A 14644-nucleotide genomic window follows, 5' to 3' on the forward strand; every position below is an offset into this window, starting at 1 on the left:
GAAGAAGAAGAAGAAGAAGAAGAAGAAGAAGAAGAAGAAGAAGAAGAAGAAGAAGAAGAAGAAGAAGAGGGGGAGGGGGAGGAGAAGGAGGGGGAGGAGGAGGAGAAGGAGGGGGAGGAGGAGGAGGAGGGAAGAGGGGGAGGAGGAAGAGGAAGAGAGGGATGGTATGGGGTAGCTTGAGACTAAGAGGGTTAAGACAGTGCATATGATCAAACATACTGTATTCACATATAACAGTCTCAAAGAAGAAATTTTAAAACATATATTTTAGAAAAGGAAAGGTAGCGTTGGACTCTGTGAGAGAAATAAAAGCCATCAGACATAGGCTCTCTTCCTCCTCAGTTCACAGTCAGTTAGGGAAATGAACATTCCAGCTGTGTCTGCATTCTGGAAAGCAGCCACTGACAGAAGTGGGGGAAGTCTCTTGAGTCCCGCGTTTTCAAGGGAAAGTTCAGACTGCACAAACCCAGAGTACAAGGCCAGGCCAGGCCCATGAATCTGCGCTGTGGACTAATGTTCACAGCCACAGGAAGAAAGGAAAAAAAGACAAGGCCTGACCAGTCCCAGCCTGACTGGCAGAGCATAGCTGCTTCTCTGCTGGTCTGCCCTCAGGAGCACCTGAGCTGTCTGATCCTGGCTCACTGCAGCAGAAAGTGCTCCCAGACACAGATGCCTCCTTCTGACCTCTCCTCATTTCCTTGGCCCATCAGAGAGTTCCATCTACACTGTGTCACAGTTCAGACAGGAGACAGCAGCAATAGGGCCAGAAGCCGTGGACCTTGACGGCCAAGAAACAGAATGGGAATATGATTAGGCAGACAACAGGAAGCTGTGAAGAGCTTCAGAAACAAGGAGACAGATTCTGGTGTAGGCTTTGAGAAGACAGCTTCCTGCCCAGGACTGTTCATAGTCTGAGGAGACTGTAGTAACTTTAAAAGCTCAACAGGGCTGGGGGTATGATTCAGTGGTGGAACACATGAGTATGCATGAAGTCCTGGCTTCCATTCCAAGCACAATAAAAATCAATTAAAATAAATAAATGACAGGCACAGGAGGCAAATGAGAATAAGATTGGACAGCATGTTTGAGCACATGCTATGTATAACACACACATTCGCCAAAATTCACTGGACTCTCACATCTCTAAGAGGTAAATCACTGATGGGGAAGCTGGAGCCCAAGGAGGTTGTGTTATTTCCCAGATGGCACACGGTGATCAGGAGGAAACCAGGATTTGATTGAGAGTATCTCTAGCACTCTGCCAGCTCTCTGGAAGGCCCGGGGCTACTGCTCATGTGATATACATGGTCCTAGACTCCACAGTAAGGCCTGGGGCTGATCAAACCAGGCAATCCTACTCCTGGAACCAGACACAAGCTCCAAACCTAAAGAACCCTCTTGATGAAGCAAACAAGCATCCTAAGATGCCCCAAACCCCAAACAAAGTACAGATAATGTATCCATCCCATGCCTTGCTCTCTCCGATGTCCATGACTGCCCCGTGGATAAGCCAGCTGAAAACCCAAGAGTAAAGGAATCCTGATGGTTAGGTCTTTGCCTCTTCCTTGGGCTGATCCCAATCTAACCAAACCAGGAAGCAGGAAGCAGCCCACATTCAACTTCCAGCTCCAAGTTGAAAACCAAGTTTCTCCCAGCTTAAGGGTGAGACGATTACCATGCAGCACACAGGGGTGGGGGTGCACATTTAAAATGAAAGGGAAAGGAACAGGGGCAAGACAGTCTGTCATAGCCATGCCTGAAGAGTGCCATGAACATGAGCCCTATATGACACCCCTGTCACAGTGTTACAGTGATTGGGGAATTCGGCCCTGTTTTAGGCAAACACCTGTTGGTTTTCTGTTAGAGGTGGAAGCTCTGGTTTATGCCAGGGCTATGAACTCATGTGCACACAAGAGCTGTCTTGAAAACCCTGCCTACAGAGATCCACATTAACCCTGGGTCTGCCTTTCTTTGTCAGCAGGTGGTATTCAATCTGGCTTTGCAGGGAAGGGTATCCCTCCTTTCCAGGCCATGGGGGACATCCTGAGGGTACTACTCCCATCTGCCTCAGTGCCCAAAACTTCCCTCCCATTAGGACCTTGAGAGCATCTCCCTCTAACTGCCTGTGATTTTTGAGAGACTGGAGGAACATAGTCAGCCACGCACACCCATTTCTACCAGACCCAAGCATCAACTCAGGAAAGACAGAGAACTCAGTGGGGTTTCCTACACTGGGAAATGAAGGACAGAAGGATACTGCTAAGGACACAGAGGAGCTAGAAAAAGAACCCAGGCTGCCCCGCCCAGCCCTGCACCCCTGCACAGAGAAGCCAGCACACAGTAGGCCTCCAGATATACACAAACCTCTGGGCTCTACAGTCTCTTGCTCCTGCTGCAGGAGCCACCATAAGCCAACTAACCGCCACCTCTCTCAAAGACCCACTGCAGTCAACCAAGTTACGTGTGCATTACTGTTGCTTCAGCCTCCCAGAAATCCTAAAGCAGCCATTGTACTACCCAGTTTCCAGAAGGGGTAACCGAGGCCCTCAGAACCACACATAGCTGGACAGTGGCGAGCCATCAGCCCATGAGCAGGACTTACCAGCTAGGTGCAGGCACACCCCAGATGGAGCAAGTGCCTTGGAGCTGTTCTCTGTGGGAGAGCCAGGCTGCTGTGTGATAAGAGCGGCCTCCCTGCCTCTGTGAGGGTCCTTGCCCCTCCCCTGGCGTATGGCAAGGATGGGCTCTGGGCATACTCTGGCACTCAAGGAAACATTTGCAGCAATGGCAGCAGCTGCTGTTGCCACGGCTCCAATTCCCAGAGGATCCCAAAGCTTTTCCCATCATTTTTGCCCTTTTTCAGAAACCACAGCCAATGCCCCACCCCCAGTCATGCCAGGGCCGAGGTGCACTTAGCTGCCTGCAGCTCAGTCCAGCCTGAGCCATGCCTTGGCTCTTGGAGCCTTGACTTTCCAAACCATCTCTCCTATATGTCTGTGGAGTAGCTCCCTTAAAAGACTGTCACAGAGATGCAAAGCCCAGTGTCCTAAAGCTGCCACGTTTTCAAAGGAAAAGGACTGGGACCTCTGAGTCACCTGTCTGGTCTGGATGCCCTGCCTCCTTTGGACCTCTGAGTTCCTATGTACTCAAACCCAGGGTAGAAATTAGGTTTGGGGGTCTCTAGGTCTTCCAGAACCCAGCGTTACTCAACTGGGGTTCCTTAGTGAACAACAGAACACAAAAACATTATGTGTGCTAATTTCTCGCCTCCCCCAGTGCCATCCTAACTACCAGGAAGTAGGTTCATCCATCACACACAGGGCATGATTAGAACAAGTCCACTTCTTCCCAGATCCTGCCCAGGGAAGTCCAGCAGCTTTCAGGGAGTACATGCAAGGCTGCACACACAAACATTCTGCAGAACCCATCCATCCAAACAACTGCTTCTAAGGAAGCCTGGATGTCGGGGATGTAAATTATATTATGTTTCAAACCCTGGACAAATGGCTGAGATGCCTATTTAATATATCAAAGTGGACCTGACCTCTGGGTTTTCCCAGCACCCCTCAGTCCCTACCTGTTTCAGGGTATGGCTGGCACACTCTGCCCTCTATCCTGAAATCTCCAGCCCAGGAGCTGGGCTGCCCCTCCCCCAGAGGCTCTTCCCTATATAATGCAGACATTTTAGTTACCCACCCCTTTTGTACCTTTGGGCTCCTGGCTGCTGCATCTGGTTCCCCTCTCTCCTCTCTCCCTCCTTCTCTACTGTCCCCACATCCCACCTCCCCACATGGCTCAGGGTCACAACCACTCTGGACTCTCCCAGACATGTCTGCCTCTGGCTCTGCTCTCCCTTCCTCCACCACACCTAGGGGCAGTCATGTCCTTTCCTTTCCTTTTTATCTCATTGTTGTTGTTGTTGTTGTTGTTGTTGTTGTTGTTGTTGTTATTTAGACAAGCCATGGCTCAGACACAGCCTGAATGGAGCAGCCACTGAAGATCTACCTGGAGTAGTACACAGCTGGGACCAGAGCAGAGTCATCAGAGCACAGTGACCTCCAGCCTCTCTGCAGAAGGGCTACCAAAGAGTTTCTCCACACCCACCTCTCAGGCAGTAACAACCCTGGGCGGGGATGAGCAAAGACTGTCATATTTAAGTTGCTGAGGAGAAATCTGTGGCACCAAGGTATTAGACAGTTATTCAGATCACGTGACTAGTCCGGGCATGAGAGGCAGGCTTAGTAAACCATTCCTCACCACAGTTCTCTATTGCGGATGCCATTTTGGCTTCAATTCATAGGACACCAAGCGCTTGTTCTCATTTTTAAACTGTGGTGAGACATAGGGAGCCTAAACTTCATTATCCTAACCACTCCAAGTGCTCGGTTGGGTGACCTTCAGTTCATTCACATAATCAGCATCTGCTACCAATAGCATCTCTCCAGAGCTTCCTCACCTCCCAAACTGAAACTCTCTTTCTTAAACAAACCTCCAAATCTTGGTCCCCAGCAGCTGCTTCTCTCTCTCCACAGCTGCCCCTTCTTGTCATCTTTCCTGTATCTCTCTGAGGTCCACCTCTGCCTCCCTGAGTCTGTACATAAGGACAGCAAGTCCTTCTCTCTGCTTGCCTCAATACCGTCTCTGTTCTGTCTAAATTCGGTATCCACTGACTGGCTGTCCCCTGGCTGTAAAAGGCTCTCCTTCTTCTGGTCCTCTAGTCTGATATCTCTTATCCATCCTCTCCTTCTCTGACCTGCCTACCCTCAATTTCTAGACCTCCCACCCATCCCCCCTCCTGTCTGCCAGCTAGTCCCTTTCTCTCAGCTGGGAGGTCAGAAGTGCCCCTCCATCCCTACTCCCTGATCACCAGCCTCCTGGTGGTCTACACTGCTGAAGGATGTTCCAGCCTTCAGCTCTGTGTCTGTAGCCCATAGCGTTTCCTCTCTTACTGGGACCCATCTTGTATCATCACAGGGGGCGGGAAGGCTGCCTCCACACTCTTCTACTGCTCCCATTCTGCCCAAGCCACCTGCACTGTCCTTCTTGTCCAGCTACTTAGCAGTCTTTTGGGTGCCAGGTAAGAACTATAGATATCACAGTTCCGACATTAAGCCTACCTCCACAGGCTCTTCCCTATCTAAAGCCCAGTCTAAACTGATCACTTCCAAACTCCTACAGAAAACTCAACCTATACACTTCCTGTGGCAGGTGGCCCTGTGGTTCCAATGTCAACAGCAACAATGGTCAGGGGTACTTAACTGGAAGCATAGAATATTCCAGGTTGGTATACACACTTCATGCACACTATCTCATTGGACTCGTAAAAGCTTCATGAGCTGGCTATGAGAAGTATGTGTGGTGTGTGTGTGTGTGTGTGTGTGTGTGTATACATGTGGGTACATATGCCTGTGCTTGCATTTGCAGAATACAGCACAGGATATCAGGTGTCTTCCTTCCTCAGTCTCTGCCTCAGTTTCACACTAAACCAGAAGCTCACTGTTTCTGCTTGACTGGCTGGCCAGCGAGCTTCCAGGATCTGCCTGTCTCTGCCTCCCCACCACCCCAATCCAGGTTGTTACATACATGTCACACATACTGTTTTATTGGACTCACAAAAGCTTCATGAGCTGAGTATGGTGTGTGTGTATGTGCACGTGCATACGTGTGTGTGGGGGGGTGGGGGGTACATGTGCCTGTGCTTGCATTTGCCAGACCCAGAGCAGGATATCAGGTGAGAAATTTGCTGGCACATGCACCCACACCTGACTTTTTATAGGGTGTTGGGATTTTGAGCTAAAGTTCTCATGCTCGAATAGCAAGTGCCATTCCTGACTCAGCCATCTCTCTAGTATGACTCTGTCCCCATCATATAGATATAGAAATGAAGCACACACAGGCAACGTGATGTGTCCAAGCATGGTGATGGCTGCACTGGTCTCTGGAGCTTCCTAATGCTAGCTTGAGATTGCACTTCTTGTTTCTGTGACTTGTTTCTGAGATGTCAAGTGGCCTGGGGCGATAGAAGCCGATGTGCCTTGCCCAAAGCAGCAGGTGTGGACTGCTCGGGTGTGACTTTACCTTAATATCATTTGCACTGAGCACAGGTGACGAGGACAAACCTTCTGTTTGAGCTTTACAGCAATCGATGAGATTCTCTGAATCACAAGCTGAAGCACGGTGATCTTGGATCTGGGTGAAGAGGTGCTCATTAACCTCCCTGGAAGTCAAGCATGCTTTCATGATGACTTCTGGGGACCGGTTTTTCCTAAGCTCTGGCTGATGGGGAAAGAGGAAAGACACACTAACAAATGGCTGGGCAAAATCAGGAGATAAAAGACTCTAGAGCCCAGTACAGTCATCCAGGGCCACGGTTTCCTCTGAGTGCTGCACCTGGGGCCACATTGACTTCAGATGAGCTCTTGATCCTGGCCCTAGGAACTAAATTGCTTCTCTCTGTTTGAGTTTCTCTAGGATTTTTGTTTGTTGTTCTTTGAAGTAGGATCCAGTTACATAACCATGGCTGACCTGGAACATGCTGTGTAGACCAGGCTGGCCTCAAACTTGCAACAACGTTCACGTTTCTGCATCAGAAGTGCTGGGATGACAGAAATGAGCCACCACACCTGGCTCCTCCTGAGGTATGAGGCTAGAGCGACACTGCCAGAAACCAAAAAAATCCTCAGGTGCTTTGAAGTAGTTTCTTAAGCTGCGGGTTAATGCCACTTGTCACATTACTAAATGTGGGGATAGAAAGAAAAAAAAAAAAACCTCAACATCAAGTATATAACATCTGGCAATTCTTGCCTGCAGATGTCACATCACACAACTTCACTGCAGCCTTGGCTCTGAGCACAAGCCAGGTTCACTTTGAACTGTGAGCACTTCCAAGGCACACAATGCCAATGATCAAAACCTAAACTACCATGGCTCGGATTTGTACGTTATGAACTGCAGGATTTTGACTGTGCATACAAAGTTGTCTGTCCATAAAAATATAATGGTAGAATTACAGAAAACAAAGACTTGTAATATTTTCCTAACTTTTTTAGCATGTAAATATAAATCAGTATGTTCAGATGGATTTTGCTAGACAAACTCATCTGCCTCATTAGTAATTAACTTTGATTTTAATAAAGGTAAAAGTATGTGTGTATGTAACAAATAATTTTTAAATAAATTTCTTGTTTGTCTGTCTGACTGTCTGTCTTGAGACAGAGTCTCTCTATATAAAGTCTGGCTGTCCTGGAACTCTCTCTATAGACCAGGCTGGCCTCAAACTCACAGAGACTCACCTGCCTCTGCCTCCCAAGTGTTAGGTATGTACCATCATGCCCAGCCCTAAAGTAAATTTTTTTATATTGTCCACAAACATCTACTCCATATACCTATTCTACGCATCTATATACATTCAGTCAGGTAAAGTTTTCTCAGGTGAGAAGAGATCCAAGGTGGAGAAAGAAGGTTTGAAAGTCTTCCTTGTAAGGACTGGTTACCAAAATGACATCTCCAGAAGAGCCAGGGTGAATGGTGCCAGGCCCGACCCCAAGGAACAGGGTAGGCTACATGGCTGGCTTTGAGTTCCTTAAATCTCATACTGGGACTCAACTTCCTGACTTTTCTGTTTCCCTTCCCAGATTTTAAATGGCTTCAGTGGTCCCTGATCCAGTAACAAGCAACAAACCTAGACAAAAATGACTTCCCCTCCCATGTTCTGCTGGTGTTACTGGGTGTCCACGTGAGTTAAAAGGGCAAATCTGAAGGGGAGAAAGGGGTCAACATCCTCCAGAAACAGAAGGAACTGACCATCTGGGCTAGCTGGAGAAATGAGGCAACTACACACCCAACACAGAAGACCGGTCCCTGCTCTCCAGAGCTGTCCCAGACCAGTGGCAGGGAGCAAGGACAAAGGTGCCTAGAGGGTTGTGTGGGCAGAAAGTGGATTGGCACAGAACAGGTCCAGCTGTGCTCAAAGCCAGCTGCAGGAACGTGAACTGGTACCTGTGAGACTATGTCTTCATGCTGGGGACGAGTGAGCTGGTGGTGAGTGACCTCCGGGAACCACGGCCAGAGGAATTAATGTTCTGAGAGCCACAGCTGCCGACTGCTGAGCTGCATCCGGCCATTAGTCTGAGGTTGTGACTAATTGCTTTATAAGGAAAAAAAAAAAGATTTGCTTAATGTTTCATGAGTCAGGAGTCCGCCCAGCAAACATCTCTGTAACGAGACGAAGACTTGCCCTGATGCGTTTCTTACCTTCTGATTTTCCTTAGGTTGGAATGGATTTTACATTTTAATCTATGCTTAATGTGCCAGGGATTATTTATACCCAAAACATTTTTTTATTAAGCCTCTTTCAATCATTAGTACCTTAGAAATTAAGGAGTATGGTAACTTGAAATTGTTTTTATTTTAAGATAGGTATTTTATTAGTACATCTTCCTGTGTCGATAAACAAAGAAGACCTTGTGTGAAATGACTGTAAGGTAGTCCATTATCTGCTTCTATAATGGATGCAGCTAGACTCTGCCCCTTAGCATTTAAAAAAAAAAAAAAAACTAACTTGACCTGATCAGTTGCCTATGGCTGAGGCAAAGGTCAAGTGGGACCCCTCATCACATGCCTTGAGACTCTCACATTGATACAAGAGGATGAGCAAAAGGCCTCTGCCCACTGGGAGACCACACACAGAGACCCGCGCACATCTGGCAGGGCCTATAGCAACCACTGACTGGGAAAGTGTCCCTGCTGCTGCAGGGACTCTCCGGGCAGATGTCCCACTAGGACTATGCAGCAGGCATATGACATTTAGGCAGTGGATGACTCTGAGGAAACTGGGCATGGACTCGCAAAGAGTGTGACAGCTTGCACGAGACCTGAACAAATTTAAGCCAGACAAAATCCCGGCACAAGAAGCAGGGGTGGACACTAAATCCCACCCCTATTCAAAAAGTTATTTGCAATTGATATCTGCTAGGAGAAGGGAAATCACTTTTCTCCAGGGGAGTGACACTCCAAGGGAGGCCTTCTCCTCAGGAGTTGCCAATTCCATGGTGTGTGTGTGTGTGTGTGTGTGTGTGTGTGTGTGTGTGTGTTGTGTTGTGTTATGTTGTTTTATGGTTTGTTTGTTTTTTGTCTTTGGGGGATTTTGTTATGTTGATTTTTGGTTTGTTTCTGTTTTGGAGAGAGAACATGAAGTATTGGGTGGGGAGGTGGAGAGGATCTGGGAGAAATTGGGGGAGGGGAAGGAATATGATAAAACAATATTGAATAGAACTTAAAAATAACAATAAATGTAACAAAATGAACAAGTAAGCGGAAAAAAAAAAGGGAGCGAGCTCTAGCGGCTGGACTCCTCACCTGTGCTCCTCACCTTAGCTTTCCAGTGTGTCTGTTTCTCCATCTGTGAAGTGGGGATGGCAATACTCACCTTGTAGATTAAAAAGATTAAATGAGTTCAAATGAGCAGGACTTAGATCAGTTCTCACTGCACCAAAGGTACCCAACTATAGTAAATGTTATCGAAACTCTTAAGATTTGGCTGGATGTCACTTTCATGGAGAATACATGACTCCCCCTTCTGGGACTGGAGATTACTGTCACCCACGATTATTTCATCTCCTGGTGATAAGAATTCATCAATACATCCACCTGACGGGCTTCCCAGCCCCTGGTTGTTTTGGAAGTAACACTAGTCTGGTCCACATTGGGAACAATGGAAACTTTGACAACTCTGTGGCTATTGTGTCTGCATGGTCAGGATGATTTAAGATCAATGGTGATAACAAAACATCCCCAAACTCAAAGCTCCCAACAGCAAAGACTGTCTCTCACAGTTGTGGTCTTTACTGACTGTTAAAGACAGAGTGCCATATTGCCCTCAGTCAAGGACCCAGGAAGACAAGATATACACCATCTGGAGCACCACCAATCAATCACGTGGGCAAAGGGAAGAAGAGTGTGTGCTCCAAACAGACACTCTTCTGTTTACAATTCCCAAGTCAAAGCGAATCGGATGAGAAAAAAAAACTTAAGTGCTCCTAAGACTAGAGCACTGCTATCCAGCCTGATGCTAACAGCAGCATACTTTATTGTCGAAGGAATAAGCTGGCTTCCAACATACTCTGGCACTTTGCAGCAATGAGAGCTAAAGCATCGAGCAGCTCATAACTTCGAGCTACAGAAGAGGCCCTAATATATGTGCACCTCCACTGGGTGCAAGGGAAGCAGCAGCCAGACATTTAGTTAGCAAGCTTGGACTCCAACGCTCAGTCCTCAGGGTAGAACAGATGTGTGGCCTGAAAATGCTACAGAATTCTAGTGCCATGCTGGCCCCATGGCTTAAATAATACCCATTCAGATCTTCACCTTTTGCCGTCGTCATCATCACCATCATCATCACCATCATCATATTACACTTACTTATTTACTGGGGCAGGACATGCATGTGCCACTGCACAGGTGTGGAGGTCAGAGGACAATGTGGACCCTAGAGATACGACTCAAGCCATTGGGCTTGGCACCAAGTCTGTTTCCCCACTGAGCCATCTCAGCAACTCAAGATCCTGCTCTTTATTCACACATTGTCCATAGCTCTCTGAACAGGCAAGGCCAGCTGCACCTTAGGGAGCTAAGAGGCTCTAGAACGCAGCTTCTTCAGCTGACAAGGTTACCAAGATGCCCTCAGCCTTTCCTCCTCTCTCATAAGCCTTCCCCACGGGCAGCAACATGACTGTCCCAACTCATCTGTCCAAGGGAAACCTAGTTGGCTTATTTAAGATGTGTATCCTTGCTCCGGGGAACCCGGGTTTTTCTGTCCGTCCATCTGTCTGTCTGTCTGTCTGTCTGTCTGTTTTGAAAAAGGGTCTATGTAGCTCTGGCTCTCCTGGCACTCACTATGCAGACCTGGAACTCACTGAGATTCCGCTGCTTCTGCCTCTCAAGTGCTAGGATTAAAAGCATGTGTCACCATGTGCAGGGTTCCTGCACTCATGTCGATCATGTCTGCTTCACCCAAACGGAGGAGTGTGTGTTCATCAAAGGGACAAAACTCTGGAAAAATGAAATTTATTCAGTTAGCTGAACTGTAGCCAGCAGTGGGAGATAAAAGTGTTAGCTCAATAATATACCTTATGAAATGATTCTTACAAAGAGATGACATGGATTCTCCCCCAAAAATCTCAGGTGCCCCCGAGCTGTGGGTCCTTTAGGAGTCTAGGAGTAGACACAGTGATGATCACCCTCTCCTTGAAGGTACTGCAACATGGGAAGCCTGGTGGTTCTCTGACCTTAAATGTATGCCAATCTGAACAGGACATTTCTACTGGTCCAGAACCATCAGACGCCAGCAAGATCTTCACCATGGAGAAAGGGGTGGGACCTGTGGGATAAGGGTTCTCTCATGAAACTGGCCACCCCTTGTGACAGGGGTTAGGGAGACATGTGGCCATACACAGCCATAGGAAAGGGGTGGCAACTTGCTCTGTGGTCCCTTTAGGTGTTTATGCCAGCTGCCTTTCCTTCTCTGGGATGTGCCTTTAAGCCAGTTGTGTTGAGAGGACTCGGGGTAGCCATGGTGCAGCACTTTCCCAGAAGCACATGGCAAGGCAAGCACACAGGCCTTGACCTCCTCCTCCAAGGCTTATTGCTTCATGTCCTTTGGTCTCTTTGACTGGAGGACATGTTATAGCTGTTCCCTTCAACTGACAGGGCTGTCAAACTGACTGGTTAGAGAAGATTCCCAGCATTCCTTTAGCTAAAGAGCTTGCTGAACTAAAGAGCTTGCTGAACTAAGTAAGGCTCTTTCTATTTCGCAAGACTAGGAAAGGGGCCTCCAGCCACCTGCTACAATCTAGTAGTGAGGATTTTTCCAGAAATGCATTTGACTCAAAGCTGGACCAATCCAAAGGCTGGGCATAAAGCAGATCTTCTTTGCTTAGTTGGAGTCATGGCTACCAGACTCTTCATACATCTTCTTTCTTTTCTTTCTCTCTATGAATGAATCACAGCCAAGCCCAGTGACTGGGAAGCTGTTTGCTCTCTCTTCTTCTCCCTCTTCCCATTTTCCTCCCTCCCATTCTCTCCACCTCCCACATCTGCATTTGCAATCCGCTCTCAGAAGATCCTGTTCTTGGAAGGCACTAGTTTGGGGTCTGATTAGAGATTCCTAGCTGTATGATTATCATATGCCCTGAAGATAAAATCTTCATCAGTCTAGATATAATTTACAGTCCTCCCACAGAACCATCCCAGAAAAGGACAATCCAGCGATCATACTGACATTGTCAATAAGGTAAGATTCCCAGCATTCCTTTAGCCAAAGAGCTTGCTGAACTAAGGTTCCTTCTGGCTGAGGTCTCTCTGGAGCATGACCAGAGCTGCCCCAAAGGCTGCATCTACATCTTGCCCAAAGCACACTGGGAAAGGAAATGCCCTCTGGACCTCCTGCTTTAGCACCTCATTCCTGGACAGTGCACTTCCACTCCCCACCACCCGTTCCACACCCCACTCTTTGAGCTGTTGAAAAGGAAGCATGGAGTGCAGGTTCTGAACAATGCCTCTGCATAGGGCCCGGGTCACGTGGCCCAGGGAAAGGTCAGAGGAGGAGATTCTAGTCACAGAGGCCAGCTGGTCTGGCAGGTGCCTCTCCCCCAGCACTGTTGGGGTGATGGTGAGATGGGTGTCCTTCTGCTGTGCAGCCGCCTGGATCATACGTGAATAGACAGTGGATTCTTCAACCTCCAGACCTGTCAGAAACGGGAGATGTATGTGAGAACATGCAGCCCCTGGTGGCAGGCAGAGACTGTTTTAGAATTCCCAGGGTGAAGGGACAGGTCTGGCTGTTGCTGTTCCTCACACCGTGGCTGTAAGCTTCTGGGTCAGGGATTAACAGTCTGGCTGGCTAGACTCTGCTCTAGATCCCAGTCATTCTGGGAGATGGTTCATCCGTATTGTTGTGAGTTCTAAACCTAAACTGAGTGTTATGACTATAGCACAGATAAGGGGTAAATGTGAACATCCATTGACAAGCATCTTCAGCAGAATCTCTATAATCCATAGATCCCACGCTAAGCCATCCTTGCTATGTGAGCGCAGCCTAAGCTGTCCTCACTGTATGCCTGATATACCTGGGTCCAGGAAGAAGTGCTGTGTTTGCTGTTTTCAGCTGATTGATGTCAAACCAGTGTCCCAGTCAGATTTTAATCCCCTATTCTATCTTTATCTCTGCATTCTAAAAAATATATAATTACCTGGGTGCAGTGTAACTCAGAAAGCTGAGGCAGAAGGATCACAAGTTAGAAGCCAAGCTAGCCTATATAGCGACACCCTCATCTCAAAAAGGAATTAAAAGTAAAGTAATAATGAAAGGGTGTGTTTGCTTTGCTTTGCTTTGCTTCGGTATACTTTCTAATTAGGCTCACTTTGGGGGCCGGGGCATGGCTTGATGGTAAAGCATTCCTAGCATGGTTAGAGCCCTGAGTTCAATATCAAACACCATAAAAAGAAAACATAATTTTGATCTCTAGCTTTCGATTAGCTGAGGGGGAGCAAATCCAACTTTGATGTGGGAAAATGTTATCATTACTAGGGGCTCTTCACTAAGTGTAGGTCATCACAAGAGCCTAAGGTTCTCTGAAGGAACTGTGGGACCCAGTCCTAGACCCTCTGATGAAACCAGTCTAGGATATAGATTCTGAGATGCAGCCAGGTTGGAGAACCACCAGCCTAAGGATGTAGATGCTTCCAAATTTTGACTATAAAATATGAGTGCAGCTCCAGGTTCAGGGAATCTGGAGCAGACCTTGATATTTTGTATGTATGAAAAGATCCCAGTGGCAGGGCTGGTCCTAACTAGAGCACTGCAGATTCGAAGCCACTAGAATCACCTGAAGGACATCTTATAATGCCATGCTTAGTTCTACCCCACCCAGGCTAAGTCAGCATTTCTGAGCACAGGGAGGTCAATACTGAGTCTTGGAGGGGCCTTGTATGTATGTACAAATATGTGTTGTATGTACTTATTCAAATGCACACATGCATGTGAGCAGGGTGCACATGTGCATACGTCCATGCAGATGCCAAAAGTTGACATCAGGTGTCTTCCTTGATCACCCTCCACATTGTTTGTAAGACATGGTCTCAAGCTCGCCAGTCCTTAGCTAGGCTGGCCGGCCAATAAACTCTGCGCATAACCCCATCTACCCCAGCTTTCCCAGGGTCCAGCTTTTTTGGATGCTAGCATTCCAAACTCAGGTCCTTGTGCTTTACTTTACCAATTAAAATATCTTCCAAGCCCACAATGGGGTTTTAAAGCTCCACAATTAAAGTTGGGGGTGTGACTCGCTGGTGAGACATTCCCTAGCATTTGTGAGAACCAGTAACCTAGAGAGCCACAGTGAGTCATGTCATCAGAGCAGCCAGCATATAAATTCAATTATGTGTACTCAGGAATTGGAAACAGAAAAGCAAGTTCAATACTGTATGGAAGGAGTCACAGTTAGATCCCTCTAAGAATGTCACTAAAACATCAGCTGTTTCTTTCCCTGCTTGTTTTTAGGTGCTGGGGATCAAACCCAGGCCCTGGCATATAGTAACCTTTCACTCCACCACCAAGCTACAACCCTGGTCCCAAGTTTCTGCCTCTCCC

General features: G+C 47.5%; 2 protein-coding genes across 7 annotated transcripts in view; both read right to left on the bottom strand.

Moving 5' to 3' along the window:
• Trpv1 (transient receptor potential cation channel subfamily V member 1) overlaps window positions 1-6714 on the bottom strand; it is a 30781-nt gene extending 24067 nt beyond the window's left edge. For 2 of the 5 annotated variants that reach the window (XM_028787274.1, XM_028787273.1), the window contains exon 1: window positions 6079-6418. In XM_028787274.1, coding sequence (XP_028643107.1) covers window positions 6079-6240 — 162 coding nt within the window. In that variant the 5' untranslated portion in view covers window positions 6241-6418. Of the gene's footprint in view, window positions 1-6078; window positions 6419-6525 lie in introns of those variants that run through there. The other 3 variants (XM_028787275.1, XM_028787277.1, XM_028787276.1) reach the window with 3 other exon arrangements.
• A 4334-nt stretch (window positions 6715-11048) lies between these two features.
• Shpk (sedoheptulokinase) overlaps window positions 11049-14644 on the bottom strand; it is a 24866-nt gene continuing 21270 nt past the window's right edge. For both annotated transcript variants that reach the window (XM_028787295.1, XM_028787296.1), the window contains one exon: window positions 11049-12743. In XM_028787295.1, coding sequence (XP_028643128.1) covers window positions 12331-12743 — 413 coding nt within the window. In that variant the 3' untranslated portion in view covers window positions 11049-12330. The remainder of the gene's footprint in view (window positions 12744-14644) is intronic.

This window comes from Grammomys surdaster, unplaced genomic scaffold (assembly GCF_004785775.1).
Source record: "Grammomys surdaster isolate TR1022 unplaced genomic scaffold, NIH_TR_1.0 125621, whole genome shotgun sequence".
NCBI classification, from domain to species: Eukaryota; Metazoa; Chordata; class Mammalia; order Rodentia; family Muridae; genus Grammomys; species Grammomys surdaster.